General features: G+C 40.8%; 1 protein-coding gene across 1 annotated transcript; it reads left to right on the top strand.

The window, feature by feature from the left end:
• The first annotated feature begins 243 nt into the window (after nt 1-243).
• PAHX (phytanoyl-CoA dioxygenase (PhyH) family protein) lies at nt 244-16,266 on the top strand. The gene is made up of 9 exons (XM_059589946.2): nt 244-455; nt 559-680; nt 763-823; nt 1,720-1,788; nt 1,921-2,039; nt 12,343-12,490; nt 12,594-12,741; nt 12,848-12,934; nt 15,843-16,266. The coding sequence occupies exons 1-9, from the start codon at nt 401-403 to the stop codon at nt 15,883-15,885; spliced, it is 852 nt and encodes a 283-aa protein (XP_059445929.2). The 5' UTR covers nt 244-400; the 3' UTR covers nt 15,886-16,266.
• Nucleotides 16,267-18,560: the final 2,294 nt, after the last annotated feature.

Here is an 18,560-nt window from a genome sequence, read left to right as displayed (position 1 = left end):
TTCCTAAAATTAAATTTTTCTCAATTTAGTGTATCTATCTTTCATTGTTTGTAATCTCACTCATCCGTTAATTTTTTCCAAAATACTACCATTTATTTTAGAAAAAAAAAAAATTTCATCGGAATTTACCCTTTCTAATAGTACGTATTATAAATTCGTTTCTTTCCCTCACATTTTCTGAGCATCCAAACATGATATTTACGCGTTTGACCTCAATACATGCTACAAAATAACAATTACAACACGATGACTAGTCAGGCTTTGTGTTTGACAAAGCTGACAAATCATAAAGGTATATTTAGATATCCGTTTTCTTCTTTGGAATTGGATAAGCACATGCGATAGAAGTAGAAATTCATATACACAGTTTGACCTTAGAGACAGACACGGGACACCCACCATGGGAATCGTCGGAAATCTCAGTCCCGACCAGCTCCATTCCTTCGACTCTCAAGGTAACCGAAACCACTTCCTCAAACCCTAACATCTGTTTTCTTCAATCTTTTCTGCTTTCTGCTTTCATTTTGCTTTACAACTTATGATGCCTTCATCGTGCAGGTTTTATTGTGATTGAATCGTTTGCGAGCACCGAAGAAATTGACGCTATGATGAAGAGAATGGGCCAGTTGCTGGATGAGTTTGACTGCTCCACCTCCTCAGTTTTCTCTAGCAAGAATCAGGTTTTTATTCAAAAGTGAATCAAATTCAGAGTTTCAACTTGGTATGAAATCTAAATCAAACCCTTTCTTTTGGGTCTTTCAGCAAGAGTTGAGCGACAATTACTTCTACGAAAGCGCCGAGAAAATCTCCTTTTTCTTCGAGGGTATGTATTGATTTGTGAATCTTTAGCTATTTATTACAATTCTCTTTTTCTTGCCTTTGTTATTAATCTGTAAAGACCATTTTGATACTTCCTCTGTGGGTCCTTGAAGTTCAAAAGAAGTTCTAATTTGGTCCTTAGCAGTTAAAAGTTGCAATCAACTCTTGAATTATTTAAATTGTTGCAATTAAGTCCTTCTGTTTGCCTTGTTAACTGCTGACATTATCATATTGATTAGCTGACATGACACAACTTAGTGATGTTTCTTTGAGAAAGATTGCCTTTGCCTGCTCCTCCTCTTCCTCTTTCTACCTCTCTTGCTCCTCTTCATGTCCTTTAATGCGGACTTAAAAAATTATCATTAAGTCGTTCCATATCAACTATTTAATTCAATGGATTATCTATTGGCGTTGGTGGGGCATAAAGGACTTAGTTGCAACACTTTCAATAATTCAGAGGTGTATGATTGTGTTTTTTTAAGGATTAGGGACCAAATAGGTGTTTTTCCAACTTCCTTTTATTGATTTGCTTTTGTTTATGTAAGAATATTGCAATAAAAGTTTGCTAGTGCGGTTTGTGGATGTATGGTGTCCTGCCAGGGTGAAAGCCTTTCACATTCCTTTTTGTGGAATTGTGAATCAATTTTTATTTTTGGGTACTTTTTCTAGTATAGATGTATCCACCATAAAATCGTGAAGGGTAGAGTTTCCCATCAAAGAGTAGGTCCTGATGTTGGCAAAATTAGAGACCTTTTTTTATTCCTAAACTAATTTTTGTTTTATTCACAAAATTAGTCCGTTTTACTATTTTAATTATGTAAGAGCTTTTGGTAACTTTTGGTGCTTAGGGATGGGCATTGTTACATTTCTGTGCTGATTGATACTTGTTACTTTTGGCAGAGAAAGCTTTTGGGGCTGATGGAAACTTAAAGCAACCAAAACAACTTTCCATCAACAAAGTTGGCCATGGTAAGTTGTGAAGACTTCATAACTGCCATTAGTTTCCAATATTATGAATTGCTTTAGACATATTTTCTATATTTGGTTGCCTACACGTTTTCATCAAAACTATCTTGTAACAAATGAGGTATATGTGTGCAGCGTTACATGAGATTGACCCAGTATTTAAAAAATTCTCCTGCTCTGAGAAAGTTTCAAATATGATGTTCTCTTTGGGTTACAAAAGGCCAGTGATCATTCAGTCCATGTACATTTTTAAGGTATCCCATTTCTTATTAAATGTTTTGGAGTTTCTTTGACATAATGTCATAATGACAGCTCTCTTTCTTCTTAGGTGAGATATTGAAAACGTTTTGTAGAAAGATATTTCCATATTAAAGTCCACTATTAACTCTTGCAATGGTTTATGTGTATATGAAAATTAGATGAAAAAAATTTAGTTCTATTTTCTTTATATGGTCTTTTGAATTTATGTGATGTCTAAAAAGAAATGCGCTTAAATTGAGCATGAGAAAAATGTGCCCCCCCCACCCCCCCTCCCCCTTTTTGTTTTCCAAGCAAACATCAGGGAAAAAGGGGAGGGGAAAATACAACTTAGCAAACGCAAAAGGGTTGGGCAACCCAACAATAAGCCCTAATACAACCATATTGGTGCGAATAAGCATAAAATTAAAGGGATTGTGCCAAATGAATGACACAACCACAAACACCAAGAAAATTGAGCAAGAGAAGGGGCTCGAATCTCAGAAGATTCCTCAACACTTCCAAGAGGCACAAACCACAAATGATCCCTCAACTTGTCTCGAATTTTCTCTGTGAAACCACTGCTGCAACATACTTGAAAGTGAATCGCCACAGTAGGAATAACATTGATAGAGGTTTGAACAAAACCATCGGTGAAAGACACCAGCCCGGTGTCTTGAGGACACTTCAAAACCATCTGCAACTGGAAATGAGTTCACCATAGGAAAAATAGTAGCCCAATTATGGAGATCTGGTGTGGGAGAGAGCAGGAAGCCAAAGATCGAGTGCATGGACCACAAATACGCAGGGGAGGTGGTGTGTTCGACATGCGCTTCGGAGCGGCGCGCGGTGAAACATGAGTGAAGGCAGAGACACTGTGGAGGGGTGGAGTAGGCTAAAGAAGAGGGCAGTGAGGCACATGCATGGAGGAATGGAGCGGAAAGCGGTACGTCTGACTCCCAAATTGCAGAAAAAAAAAAAAGACAGAGAAAGAAAAATCTTAGGCGAAACAAAATGAAAAAAAGGAAAGAGAGGAGGAAAGAGGGAGGAGCAGAGCTCCTCTCTCCTCTCTGGGCTTCTTTTAACTGAGGTGAAAATCAAGGGAAGAAAATGGAGAAACTCACAGAGGAGCGGGGAGAGGAGAGATGTGCTCTCTGGATAGTTGATTCCATTTCCCTTTTTAGGAAAAAGTAGATGTGCCCTCTTTGCACAAACAAATTTTTTCTCTGCCTGTTGAAAATAAGATATTCAATACATGAATCATGTTATGCTATTAATTAGCATGGGCCAAATTGGAAATATACATTGATATACATATCTATACATGTACATATGTACTTGTATATGTGTCTCTTTATGCCTTGGGAAAGAAGGGGTGAGTGGTTTCATGTAGGAAAAATTTGGTTAATCTTTCTATGCATGCTTGTGGTGGACTTAGGATTAGGAGAATTTGTGCATTTAGGGTTTTGAATTTAAGTTCAAAATTCATGATAAAGGGCCAAGATGGGCTGTATCTTGAAGCAAATAGGTTGCAGGAACTTTCTGTCAGCAGTAAGAGTTGGTATTTCTAAGTTTGTTTCAACGGTCTATTTGGTGGCTAAAGGCTCTAGAACATTATAGGCTTTTAGGATTATTGATATGGTAAAGAAAAGGATTTGATTTGAAGTTGCAAAGAGTTGAAAACAGGCCTGTAACTTGAATCTGTCCAGGGAATGAACAGTACTTGTGAATAGTGAAGTGAACATACAAAGAATTAGAAGAAAACTAAAACAACTTAGGCAGACAAGCCTTTCATAAAACAAAGTGGTGAGATTTTTGTTGTTCATCTTTAATTTGTTTAGCACACAGGCAAACTTATATATACTCTTGATCTTTTTCTTTTCTTTTTTTTTTTTTTTTTTTTTTTAACATGCCCACACAAGCAGGGGGAGGGAGATTCGAACTAGTAACTTCCGCTTCATGAGGCGTAGTCCCCAGCCGATTGAGCTACCCCTTGGGGACATATACACTCTTGATCTTAACTTCTCCAAATAGACTAAAATTCCTACTTTTACCAGTAAACAATGGATTGGAGCAAAGCCCACAGTAAAACATGCAAACTAAATACAAGTCACTAATTCCTTCCATAACTATGACCCATAACCAACAGATACAGAATTGTGTAAATACTGTTGACATTAGAAAAATTAAATGAGTCATGAAGTAAAAGGACCTACTTGACTACCGTAAGCACTTGTTCTCGGACCAATATTGTTTCTTTCTTCGTTTTGCCTTATTCTTAGGCTTCAGAGGATGTTCAGTTCTAAATATGCTATAGATGGAGCATCCAGGGTTGATGGAGTAACCTACTCTTTTCATTTCCATGATTTGGGTTTCATCAATTGGATTTGGGATTTAATACCTAGATGGCTTTAGGTATTGATATTCTTTTTTTTTTTTTTGATAAGTAATAAAATGTTTTATTAAAAAGCATAAAGGCGCCCTAAGGTACACTGGGCGTATACAACAGAATCACCTAATTTGAAGGAGAAAAACGAAGAAGAAAATCATCATAGCTAATCGATACTGGAAAGACATGCACAACGGTCCAAAGATACAGAGTATGAAAGCAAGAGGCTAGTATGTCTTCCCAAGTCCCCTCCAAATCCTCAAAGCACCTATTATTCCTTTCCCTCCACAGACACCAAAAAAGCACGTAGGCACCATTTTCCATACCGCGGCACTCCCCTCCTCCCCGAAGACCACCAACAAGCAAGCAAATCCGAGACACGATTCGGCATCACCCAAGACAACCCAAGCCGACCAAAAAAGGTACTCCACAAAGCATAAGCTACCTTGCAATGAATGAGAAGATGGTCCACTGTCTCCTCGGTCTTCTTGCACATACAACACCTGTTCGTCACAATCACCTGTCTCTTTCTGAGGTTGTCCAAGGTCAAAATTTTGCCCAAAGCCGCCGACCACACAAAAAAACTCGCCCTTGGAGGAGCTTGGGTATGCCACACACTCTTCCACGGAAATCCTCCCCCAACAGGATTCACCAAGGAAGCGTAAAGGAGCTTAACCTTGAAACGGCCTCTTTTGGAAGAATTCCACCACAACCTATCTTCACACCCTCGCCTCACTTGAGCAGAAAGTAACACCTGAAAAAACGAGGCCAACACCTCCACCTCCCAATCATGAGCTTCTCTAAAAAAGCTCACATTCCACTGGTTAGTGCCACCCAGCACCTCCAAATGCCGGTTAACATTAAGGAGTTGTTTGCTTCTTGGTGGACGGGTGGTAAAACTAGCAGCGCCGTTGTGTGGAAGATGGTTTCTCTATGCCTTATGTGGTGCATTTGGAACGAGAGAAATGCTAGATGTTTTGATGACTCTGCTAGGAATATAGAGGACCTTATTAATTTTTTCTTGTACAGCCTTTTCTCTTGGACTGTTGGTTGGCTAGCGCCTATAGTGATCAGCTTCCAAGATTTTCTTTTTATGTTCTCTTCTTCTTTCTCTTCCTCTTAGTCGCTCTCTTGTATACTCTCGGTGTACTAGGGTTGCGCCCCTCTGCGCTCTTAATCTATATATCTTTACTTATCAAAAAAAAAAAAAAAAAATGCTCCGCCACTGAAGTGTCCTTAGCACAGGCAATGCTGAATAAACCTAAAAAAGCATTCTTGAGAGCCGTATCACCACACCACAAATCGTGCCAAAAGTGCACCTTAGACCCCTCCCCTACCTCAAATCGAGTAAAACCTTTGGAAAGTGTCCCGCCCTTTCCTAATGTTCTTCCATAACCCCACCCCCATAGGACCACCCGGCTCCAAAGAACACCACCCTCCCCAAAGACTTCCAAATTTCGCATCCACCATAGCCCTCCACCAATTATCTCTCTCTATTTTATAGCGCCACAACCACTTCCCTAACAGGGCACGATTGAAGACCCTAAGGTTCCTGAAACCCAATCCTCCCTCCTTAATCTGAGTGCAAACCTTCACCCACTCCACCAGGTGGTACTTGAACTCATCGCCTAGACCCCCCAATAAAAAATCCCGCTGCAATTTCTCAATCCTCTTGGCAACACTACCCGGAATGGGGAAAAGAGACAAATAGTACGTAGGCAAGTTGACGAGAGTACTCTTAATAAGCGTGACTCTCCCCCCCTTTGATAGATAAGATCTTTTCCACCCGGCCAACCGACGTTCTATCTTCTCGATAACTCCATCTCAAATATGTTTAGCCTTGCAAGAGGCCCCAGCTGCAAACCAAGGTACCTTACAGGCAATGAAGCAACCCCACACCCCAGAATACCAGCTATCTTGTCCACTTGTACCACATTCCTCATTGGAATTATCTCCGACTTGGCCAAGTTAACTTTCAAACTGGATATAGCTTCAAACAGCAGAAACACACTCCGCAAATACCGAAGCTGGGTGGGCATAGCATTGCAAAAAATCAAAGTATCGTCCGCAAACAAAAGATGGGAGATAGTAATATTATCGACCTGGAACCCCTCTATTAGTCCCCCATTCACTGCCATTGAAAGCATTCTGCTTAGAGCTTCCATAACAAAAACGAACAACAGAGGGGACAGATGGTTCCCTTGTCTCAAGCCCCTGGAGCTACTAAAGAATCCATTAGGCGAACCATTAATCAGTATCGAGAACCGCACTGACAAAATGCAATGTTCAATCCAAGAGCACCAAATCCCCAAAACCACATCTCTTAAGCATGTATAACAAGAAACCCCAATTCACATGGTCATAAGCTTTTTCTAGATCCATTTTGCAAATAACACCTGGCTCCCCAGATCGCAGCCGACTGTCTAAGCATTCATTAGAAATCAAGACAAGATCAAGAATCTGCCTACCTTTAATAAAGGCACTTTGGGATTGAGAAATAATCTTATCCAGAACTGTCTTCAATCTATTAGCTAGCACCTTTGCTATAATTTTGTAGATTCCTCCCACAAGGCTAATAGGCTGAAAATCTTTGAGATTGGTAGCTCCGGGAACCTTCGAAATTAGTGAAATGAAAGAGGCATTGAGGCTCTTCTCAAACCTCCCCCTAGCATGAAAAGCACTGAACACCTTCATGACATCCTCTCTCACCACCTCCCAACAAACTTGGAAGAATGCCATAGAAAACCCATTAGGGCCCAACGCCTTATTGCCATTCATTTTAAACACTACCTTTCTAACCTCTTCCTCTTCGAAGTCTCTCTCCAACCAACTAGCCTCCACCTCCGAAATGGAATCAAAGAAAATACCATCTACCATAGGCCTCCAGGGACATTGCTCCGAGAAAAGTTTTTGATAAAACTCAACCACATACTCACTAATCTTGGTCGGATTTGAAGAGATGCTATCCCCAATCATGAGAGAATCTATAGAATTGTGTCTTCTATTAGAATTGGCTATGGAGTGAAAAAATTTAGTACATTTATCTCCTTCCTTCAACCACATCACCCTAGATTTCTACCTCCAACTCACCTCCTCCATAAGCGTGCAATTCTCTAGCTCTCGAACCACTTCCGCCTTCCTCCTAACCTCCCTTCCTCCAAAGCTCTGCTTTCTTCATGCACGTCCAACAACCGAAGCTCTTCAAGAAGCATCATCTTATTCCTATCTAGGTTACCAAATACCTCCTCATTCCAAGTCTTCAAATTCAGCTTCAAGGCCTTTAGCTTGCAAGCAAAAACAAAACTTGGCAAACCATGAAACACAGATGAATCCCACCATTGTTTCACTTGGGCCACAAAACCATTTGCTTTAAGCCACATATTCTCGAACTTAAATGGCCTCTTCCCTCTTGACACCTCCCCCATCTCAAGGATGATTGGGAAATGATCCGAGCACAGGCGGGAGAGCCTCTTCTGCTTAACCCCTGGAAATAAGGCCTCTAACTCTGGGGATATAAGAAACCGATCAATCCTTGACCACAGGGGGGGTCATTAGAAATTGACCATGTAAACAAACCCCCAGTCAGGGGAAGATCCATGAGCCCTTGATCCGAAATGAAATCTGAGAATTCCATCATGGGCGAGTCCAAATGAGCTTCACTTGATCTTTTGCTGGGAAAGCAAGTGACATTGAAATCACCCCCAATACACCAAGGCATGTCCCACCAGCTAATAACACCCGCTAACTCCTCCCATAGAAGCCTCTTGTCCCTATTGAGATTTGAACCATAAACCCCAGCAAAAGCCCAAACAGAATGGTCCCCACTGTTTCTGAAAGATACCGCCAGAGTGTAAGACCCCACGCAAACATCGACCTTGTTCACCACCCTATTATCCCACATAATTAAAATACGACCCGAAAACCCACTAGAATTCAAACAACACCAATCCACATGACTCCTCCCCCATAAACTATGGACTATACTGCGAGACATCTCCTGAATCTTGGTTTCTTGGAGACAGACAATATCAACCTTCCAATCCCCGAGCATATTACTCACCCTCAAACGTTTATCCTTCCTGTTCAGCCCTCTCACATTCCAAGAAAGAATATTTAACTTCATAATGTCACCACTTGCCCCCTCCCCTTTCTATTGCTGCGGCTTGAGCTCGCCCCTTTAGTGTCATAGTTCACTGAACACTCCAAATTCCTAATCTCCCTCTTACCCTTAGTGCCACTGCTTGTATTCAAGATCATCTCATTATTCCTACGTTCCTCTTCCAAGAAAGTCAAAAGCGCTAGCAATTGTAACTTGTGACCCATATACGAGATCCCCACAATCGGATAAATCTCATTAGCACATTGGATTACCCAATCCGAGTAACCCTTCACACCCCCAACATTAGGCCCATACGAATTCAGGGAAGAAGGCATACTGACCTCACAAGAACCCAGGACTGCATCTTGAGCCTTAACCTCCCTGCCCATCTTCCCAGCAGATTGACCAACTATGTCTCTAGTGTCCTGCAAAATGCCCAGCCCCTCACAAGCCTCCAAACCTAACTGATACCCATCTCCATGCGACCATGGCACCAAATCATTAACCTCAATCGGTGAAGATACCAGAGCTTCCTCCCCATTGACCTGCGACACATTCTCTAGCTGAATAAGGGACTCACTTGGCAAAACACGCATCCCCACACCGCTAGAACCCAATCCCGACATTGCCCCCATTGAATCTGCGATCTGAACCATCGGCGAAGACTTCTCCTTCAAAGACTGGACCGGGCCTGCCGATCCTTGGACCAACATACCCTTCACCGGCGAACTCTGGGGATCACCGGCGTGTTCTGAGACTTCTCCCCGTTAGAATGGGCTCCGGAACGCTCCACGCGGTTATCAAAGACGTCGACAGGGCCACTCGGGGCTACCGGCGATAACGCCGGCGGGAGCATAGGTACACCGGCCAAAACTCGCGTCCCCACCCCTCCAGAACCTAGAATCGACCCTATCCCCACTGTCCCAGCAATGTGAGCCACCGGCGATGCCTTTACTTTTAGCGATTGGGACAAACCTGTCGGACCCAGGGCCAACAGAGTCTTCATCGAAGTATTCTGTGATTCACTGGTGGTACCCAACACGACCTCCCTATCAGAATGTTCTCCGGGACTCTCCACCCACTTAACAGAGTCATCGACCGGACCAATCACGGCTATCGGCGACCTCGCCACCAAAGACACCGATGACGACGCCCCTGGATCTCAGGTACGACCCCCCTTCCGGACCATTGACGACCAGCTCGTGGACACCGTGTGGACAACAAGCTTCTTTTTCCCCTTTGAACCCGCCTCCCCTCGGCCATTCTGACCCGTGCCCGAATCCACACACTGTTTAGACTTAATCACTGAGACCTTTTTAGACTTGAAGAGTCTCATGGGCCGTGAGCCTACTTTAATGGCCCATCCCTTCCCCATTCCTAAACTACCCAATGGAACCAAAAGAGGGCCACTCTCGGGCCTTGGGCCATTCCCCACCAACTTCTCCCTATGCTTGACCGCAAGGACCGGGTCTCCCCTATCCTCTGCCATCTGCCTTAGCCCACTTGCCTCTGGCCTTAAAAGAGCCATCTCCAGACGCTGCAATCCCATGTCAACTTCTTTTTTCAGCCATTCCAACGTCTCCCTGCAGTTACGGAGCTCAAGGCTTATACCGGTGTGGGATTGATTCTGACACTCAACCACTCCCCGTCCCGTCAGCGCTTGCACAATACATTCCTTCGTCACAGGCGACCTCTTCCGCGCTTGAATACCACTCGCCGGTGCCTTGACTGCTTGCTCTTCTTTCTCCTTACTGTTCTTCCCCTCCAGCTGACTTCTATCTTCGCTTGGGTGCCTCGTCGGCTTCAGAGACCTCGCTGGAATCTGGGTTCTCTTCGTCACAGGTGACCTTTGTAGCATACCTGATTTCACCGAGCCTAAAACAAGCTTTTCCTTTGCTAATGAGGAATCCTTCAACCAATTGGGCACTCTCGCCACTGGCTCTGGAAAAGAACCAAAGCACTCCTCCGCCATGTTTCCTGACAGACCTAGGACCTCTGCGTAACTCCTCCTTTCCTTCCCCTCATAATCTTTCTTTTCTTCCTTGGTATCTCGAAGGGACGATCTTGCTATATGAAGCTCCGAAATAAAATGTTTCCAGCCTTGCCCGTAACGCCCTTTTGGAATGAGGACCGAACCGCTTCTCCACCTCCCTTCAAATTCCTCCAACGTCAGAAAGTACCCATGCCTATTTGATCGTTGTTGCGCAATAAACCGTGGATAACCTGCTCTGGACTGATCCCAGAATACCTCTGAAGTTTCCACTGCCACCAGCACCTCCACGTTTCGAATCAACCACTCTAACTCGTCTTTCTTGATGAAGATGGACCTTTGTTTCCCTTTGCTCCTCTCGAAAAGCCTTACCCCTGAAGCCCCTATCTTCACCACCAGTTCAAACTCCTTCGCCTCTACTGACCAAGTTCTCCCTCCCGCCATAATACCACCACCCCTGCCTACATAACCACCACACACGCCGCCCACGCTCCCTCACCCCTGCCTACTGACCTTTTTTTATGAAGACACTCTCAGTGACCAAAATTTGATAGGTATTGATATTCTCATTGCTCATTCCTTGTATATAAATGTTTAATCCTTGGCCATTCTTTCTTATCTAGTTTCAGTATTTCAAGTTTATATAACAAACCCTTTTAGATCATGGAGTGCTTATAGCAGGGCTGGGTTTATCGTAGTTAGCCTTTGTTTCACTGTCTTAACCATAAACTGTGCGTGTATGCAATGACACTTTCTATTCCTCCCTCAATCTATATGATATGAATTCTAAATATGTATGTGTTGGTTACCTTGTTCCTTGTAATTTCCATAATTGCAATTAGAGTGGGCTGGTTTTTGGTTCCACATTTTTTCCCACTGAATAGTCATTTTATTCCTAGAAGGCAACGGCAATATAGCTCAAACATTTCAAAACGGGAAAGCCCAATTCTTATAAACTATAACGTATTATCATCCCAGGAAAGAAAGGACTGATTACATTGATTATCTGATCTAGAAAACACCCCCAAAAAAAAAAAAGAAAAACATATCATTTCACTGAGCGTCCACTTTGAACTAATTGCTCGATTTCTTGGGATTTTCCTTTATTTCAAAAAGGAAACAAATCTATTTTTGCCAGGTCATTATATTTCTGGTTCTACAATTTTGCTAATCTTGTAGACTGGTGTACAGAGGACACGCATAGATGAGCTGCCTCGATTACCTGCCGCGAGATTATAAGATGTGAAGGATAGGTTCCCTTTCACTTTTAGATTCTTTTTTCATTGGGTAGCCTAATTGATATTTTTAGGCTTCATTACCTTTTAATAAATGTGTTTGACTAACTTCAAGGGGTTAACTCAAGTGGTAAGGGCCTTGGTCTTGGTGGCATTTCCATCAAGTCTAAGGTTCAAATCCCCTTTGGTGCAAACAATTCTTTGGGGCCAACCTACCGGTGAAGCTGGAGTATCACCTGATCCATGGGGGGGGGGCGCTTTATATTGGTTTGAGGTTTACTTGACAATGGTGGATATATGAAGTGGCCCTGCCTTGAAGGGGTCCCACGTTATCAAAAATAATAAATAAATGTGTTTGACTATGGCATGTAAACTTAGCCGGATATGTTTATTAGGATGTCTTTTTGAAGACTAACACCACAATAAACTGAGGCTATTTTTTCTAGTTCTCTATACTTTACTATACTGATTTATAGCAAATAGGTGCAGAGAGTATTATTCATCATTCTGATACTGTATCTACTATGCTCAACCTGGTTACTTTTGTTCAAACATTCTTCTTGCTCAAAATTTTCATGTGAAAAGTACTTTGGTATTTTATTGGCAGCAACCTGGTATCGGAGGTGAAGTAGTGCCACACCAGGATAACTCATTTCTTTATACTGAACCACCAACTTGTACGGGGCTGTGGCTCGCTCTTGAAGATGCCACAATAACCAATGGTTGCCTTTGGGCCTTTCCTGGATCTCAAAAAAGTAAATGCTTGCTTCATTTAGCCTTTTCCCCCTCCTTTTGAACATAAAAATCTGGAAAATGTTTGGTGTGATCTAATGTTCTTGTACTTCATCTTGTTTCCAGATGGGCTTGTTAGAAGGATGATTAGAGGGGAAGAGGGGGGGGTTTCCTTTGACCGGCCTTCCCCAACATATGACCAAAAAGATTTTTTGCCTATTGAAGTGAAAGCTGGGTCTTTGGTTATGATTCATGGTGATCTTATTCATCAAAGGTTGGTTCAAATAATTCTCCTCTGTAATAAAGAATATTTTTCTCCATAGCAGGATAGTCTCAAAACTCTCTTTTTCCTTCTTTCTTTTCATTTGCTTGCACTACAGTTTTGAGAACCTGTCCTCAAAATCAAGGCATGCCTACAGCTGGCATGTGGTGGATACTGATGGCTGCAAATGGGCCCCTGATAATTGGTAAGCACATGAGAATTTCTACACGGTATGCCTTATTAATCAGTAGCTTTTCCAATCCACACATCACCAATTGCTAGAGTATATATAATCTAGATTTGACTGTACAAAATATACTTATGAGTTTTCCCTTTTAAGCGTAGTTATCTGAAGAATATATTATTGTGTATAACTTCCATTTGCTCTGTTGATTAGAAAAAGAACTGATTTTATTACTCTCAGAGCTGTATTGGGATTTTTGAGTTCGTTCTTTCTTTTATGCTTAAGAGGGGAGGGGAGGATTTAATAGCCTGTAATTACTAAACAAATTTTATCGTATTTCTTCTCTCTCTCTCTCTCTCCCGTTATTCTTTTGGGAAGATATTTAGTTTAAAGAGTATCAAATTATTACTTTGTAGAAGTAGCAAGTTTACATGATGCTAAGCGAGTATCAAGTTTCTCTTGACGTCTTTGTTGTAGGATTTTGGTATTGTTCCTATTGTTCTACTAAAGTAGCAAGTGTCCATGGTGTTGAGTGAGTATCCAGTTTTTCTTGGTATCTTTTATTGTAGGATTTTAGAATTGTTCTACTATAGTAGCAACCTTTATTGCTGTTAAATCACTACATGTTTTAAAAGTTTAAGTTGATAGGAAGATGTAAATTTAATTATTTAATCAACACTTTAATACTACTTCTCATGTGTGGGTTCAAATTCCTTTTTAATAAGTGAAACCCAACAAGTAGAATATTTTAATTTAAATGGGGGTGAAGACAAAGTTAATGTTTGAATTCAGAACCTTCGGTTCTGATACCATGTTGTAGTTTACATGAACGGTTTAGACACAAAAGGTGGAGGCTATTCAACTTGTTTTGTAGCCTACCACACACATCTTATTATATAGGTTTAGGGAAATATCACAATGATCAAAATATCCTCAAACCCTAATGACTCACAAACTCTAATAACTCTTCTAACACTTCCTCTCAAGCTGGAGCATATATATCATATAAGTCCAGCTTGTAAGGAACAAGCAAAGGAAAAACACATAGAAAAATATACTCTAACACTCTCTCAAGCTAGAACAACTTGGAGTACATAATACAAAGACTGATAGAAATAAAAATAACAAGAAAATTCGTTAAAAGCTTCAACGCCGGTCAAAAACTCGCTAGAAACTGCAATGGACGGTTGAATCTCGCTACAGAACACCAAGGTTGGTAGGATCTCGCCGGAAAACACTAAGGACCGGTTGGAACCCACTGCAAAACACTAAGGCCGGTCGGATCTCACCGCAAAATACCAAGGTTGGTTGGATCCCACCACAAAACTCCATGGCCGGTCGGATCTCGACAACCAACAACAATCATGTGGACGGTGATCAATCAACAACAATGGCAACTTGAATGAGAACTACTACCCCTCAGCAACAAGCCCGATGGTAGCTCCATGTAGCCCAAACCAACATGAACCGTGCTAAAACACCACTGAACCAGCAAGGAAGTGCATGAAATTCGACAAAACATTGCTGAACTGGTCTGAAAACATACTGAACCCGTCAGAATACCACTGAACAGGTCAGAAAACACATTGAACTGGACCTGAATTGCATTGAACCTGATTAAATCCCATTGAACCAGTTCGAACTGGTCTTTGAACCCTTTGAACTGGGAAGAAAACTACTGAACCGGTTATAAATCAAACTGAACCAGACAGAGAACCACTGAACCGGTCTAGAAGGCTGCTGAACCGCTGGTAAAACAACACAAACCGGACTGAACTGGACAATAATCAAGGGAAATTGGCCTGAACTTGAAAACAACTAGAAAACGGGTGTGAACTGGATTAGAAACATTAAACCAAGGTAATCCTTATTCCTGAGAAGAATTGCGATCACCAAAAACCAAACAGGGATCGTCTTCTCCAAAAACTTGCCGGCGACAACCAAAACCGGTTAGAACAGGCCAGCAACATCAACGCTGACCTTTGTACACCTTAGAACACCTCAAAAATCACCGGAGAGCACAAAAAACCACTAGGAAACACCACAAAAGCTGCCGGAGTAGCCATGAAAACCACCAGAATCACCAGATTTTACTGGATTAGTGACCAAGTACCACTGCGCACGGCACAATGACAATAAGGACAACCAACTCGAACGAACCTGGCACACCCAACAACACAACCACAACAATGCCTTTACACCACCACAGCACATCTAAGACAAACTTTTTTTTTTTTTCACTGGAATCTCACAAGGAACCGAGGGGCACTAAATGGGCTTAGTGCCCACACGGGCAGTGCTGCCACCAGAGGGTCACTCACCAACACTTAGCAGTAAAAGTTTAACTAAAGGAAGAAAACACAAAACTACAAATAAAACGGTTAGACAAAGGATTTAAACTCTAAGGCTCTAATACTATTATGTTAAACCACTCGTCCTAAAAGCTTAAATTGATAGGAAGATATAAATTTATTCATTTAACCAACACTTTAACAGTTGCTAATTTTCCTGCCTTCAGTTTGATTTCTTTTAATATTGACACTCACGAAGAATCTTTAAACAGCGTCATGGCCTGGTATTAGGTTAAAGGACTATTGGTTTGTCACCTTGTGACAGATATTCTATTGGTGGGTAGTCCTTACCACCTCAGAGTTAGTGGAGGTAGAAACCTTTGTACACAGAGCTCACTATTCATTTTATGGAATGATGATGGAGAAAATTATGGCTTTGTTACTGATATGCTTTCCTCAAACTGTCCAAAGAGAAAAGATGTCAGTTATGCCCCCCAATCCCTCTTTTTTCCTTTTTCTCCTCAACGGACCTGTTTATCAAGATGGATTCTGAATTCTCCACTTCCGCTTACGCTCTCCCCTATCTACAACTTCTTTATTCTAAATACTGATTGTTGTTTATCTTAAATTTCTGTCAGGATCAGAAGAAAAGTGGAGCCTGAGCCCCTCTATGTACCTTAATATATCTGTCCAATCCATCAACGGTCTTTTCTACAAATGGTGGACTTTTGCATCTCATGCTGAATTATTTACCCTCCGTTCAGTCCGTTGTATATAACCTTGTAATGGGTATGTGGTACTTACTATTAGGATTTATGCTTTTGCCTTTGGTGGCCATAGACAACTGTTTCGTCTTTTATTTATGTTTCCCTTTTAAACGAGATACTGTATCTGCCTGAAGATGTAGTCAGAATAAATTTGTCCTGCATAGTTTGCCACTTACTATCATGCAATGTATTATTCAAATAAGTATTTCCTTCCAAAAGAAGTACCTTTTGTCTCTATTAATGCTATCTGGTCTTGAGATTTGTGGACCAACCTTTTAAGTTGAACCCTGCAGTATTTTGGTTGTCTAGTGCTGATCTTTATTTGCTGATCGTTTTTAATTATATTGGTGTTAGTAGTTTTACTTGTTAAGAGAGTGAGAGAAGACAAGAACTAAGCCGAACTCAAGATCCACGAGGATGGCTAGATTAGAAAAGTGGTCGTCAATACATAATACGCTAGGCCATCTATTCTATATGGTCAGCATATTCTAACCGGTAGATTCCTTTGATATTTTAGGGTAGTTTTCTAGAGCTCAAAAATTAATGAGATGAGTGTATAGGGCATTTACTCTTGTCCCCAAGAGCTAGCTCAATCGGCTGGGACCACGCCTAATAAAGTGAAGGTCACTAGTTCGAATTTCTCTCTCTTTCTTGTGCGGACATGTCAAAAAAAAAAAAAATAGTAATATTACTATTCACACTTATTTTACATCGGGTTACGTGATATATTTGAAGTTTTTTTTTTTTTTTTGCTCTTAAAATAGCTGACATGAAAGTGACTTAAAACATGTCACGTCAGCTAGTGTGAAATGAGTGTGAAAAGTGTTATTACTCTTATTTATTTGCATGTTTTGTTTTTTTTTTTAAAAAAAACACTAACAAATTACAAAAATTATCATTCTTGATGGATTTGTCTGTCACCAAAAAGAGACAAAAAAGAAAAAAAGTTGAAAAATGATTATTGTATATGTGGATCTTTTAGGGGCAAGAGAAATGGTTAAATAATTGAGCAAGGAAAACAGAAAACAGGTTGCATGGAGTGAGATTTGAAACAGTCTAACAGAGAAGTGAACGTGTGAACAGTGTGATTTTTGTACGTGAGCAAGTGAAACTGTCGTCAGAAATTTGTATGTGTGAAATTTGTTTGTCGGATTGAGACAGGGCACGACAATGCGTTAAATAGAGGAAACAGCCCAGCCTCCCTACTTGTGGGCAGCCTTTTATGACGATGCAATGCTTAAGATTTTCATTTACCTCCCGGTCGGTCCTCTCTCTCTCTCACCTGCTATTTCACCATTAACGCAGCAGAGTCAGCAATGAAAAGCTTTTAGATGTCGTAAATCTCTCTCTCTCTCTCTCACACAATATACAGTAACAGACTAGTAGTACACAGAGTGCAGTTTGTTGGACTGGGATCCTTGGCAATGGGCAAAAAATTGTTCAGAAAAAAATTTCTCTTATCTCTTCAATGTCATTCTAGGGTCTACAAGCCACCACGTGTCCCGCTAATAATAAAATATTATTTAAATTTTAAAAAGAAAATATAAAATAAAATAATTAAAAAATTAAAATAAAATAAAATAAACTAATAAAAATATATCCAATCCATTTTTGCCATGGGGTAGCCGGCCACCCCAGCTGAGCCCGAAGTCACCCCCTAGGGCCAAACTACCCATTAGGGCCTTATGTGATGGCTTTCGGCCACCCCCAAGGTCATTTCAAAGTTTTTAACGAGTTTGACTGACAAAATGTGGGTCTTGGGAAGAAAATGGTAGTCTGATAGGGTCGGGCAGCAATGTTGGCATTCATGGGGGGAAATTGACAATGCTTTGTAGTTGATGGGGAAAAAAAGTAATTACCCCTTTATTTTTTCTTTTTGGGTGTTCCATATTTCCAGTAAGTGCTTCTACTTTAATATTTCATGATTTTCATGAAAAATGATGCTCTCCATTTCATTTGAAATGGACAATATCCATTTAGTGCATTTAGGAGGGTAATATTGTCCTTATTTTCTTAGGAGCAAATTTTTTGGACAAATTTGTCCTCTTAAATGCACTAATTAATAGATACTCTCGATTTCAAACTAAACCTTAATACACAACAAGCCTCAAAACTTAGTCTAAAACATCACCAAGAAATATTAATTACCATAAGCAGCCTCTGAATTCTTGTAATGAGTCCTTAAGCATAAATCAAATCAATATCACTACGTCAAACGACTACAATTGCCTCAAGCTGAGGTTCTTCTTGAATCTGACATCTAAAGATAGTTCAGCTATAAAACAACACATGTTTTACAAGTGGAAAAAATACAAGTGGAAGTTGACGAATTAGTTAGTAATAATACACATGGTGTACATGTTATCATATAGTGAACTGTTTAGCAAAAGTTTGTAAATCACAAACACTAATATAAATGAAGTCCTTTGTTGAACGAAAACAATTGAAGCTTTTCAGTTAAATGGTAGGATTCCCCATTGAAGCTTTTTAGTTAAAGTAACTGTTGGCATTCAATTGATAGTTTTTGTTTTATGTGTAAATGTTTAATATAGTCTTGCTTTGTCTTCTTATATGCATTGTTTCTTTGCT

This window comes from Corylus avellana, chromosome 4 (assembly GCF_965113065.1).
Source record: "Corylus avellana chromosome 4, dhCorAvel1.hap1.2, whole genome shotgun sequence".
Classification (NCBI taxonomy): Eukaryota; Viridiplantae; Streptophyta; class Magnoliopsida; order Fagales; family Betulaceae; genus Corylus; species Corylus avellana.
This window is presented reverse-complemented; position numbering and strand designations above follow the sequence as displayed.

Bases quoted from the DNA above. Each gene is read 5' to 3' on its own strand.
- PAHX (XM_059589946.2), top strand. From the start codon at position 401: ATGGGAATCGTCGGAAATCTCAGTCCCGACCAGCTCCATTCCTTCGAC. The intron at 824-1,719 runs GTATGTATTGAT...TACTTTTGGCAG, and splicing joins AATCTCCTTTTTCTTCGAGG to AGAAAGCTTTTGGGGCTGAT. The intron at 2,040-12,342 runs GTATCCCATTTC...TTTTATTGGCAG, and splicing joins AGTCCATGTACATTTTTAAG to CAACCTGGTATCGGAGGTGA.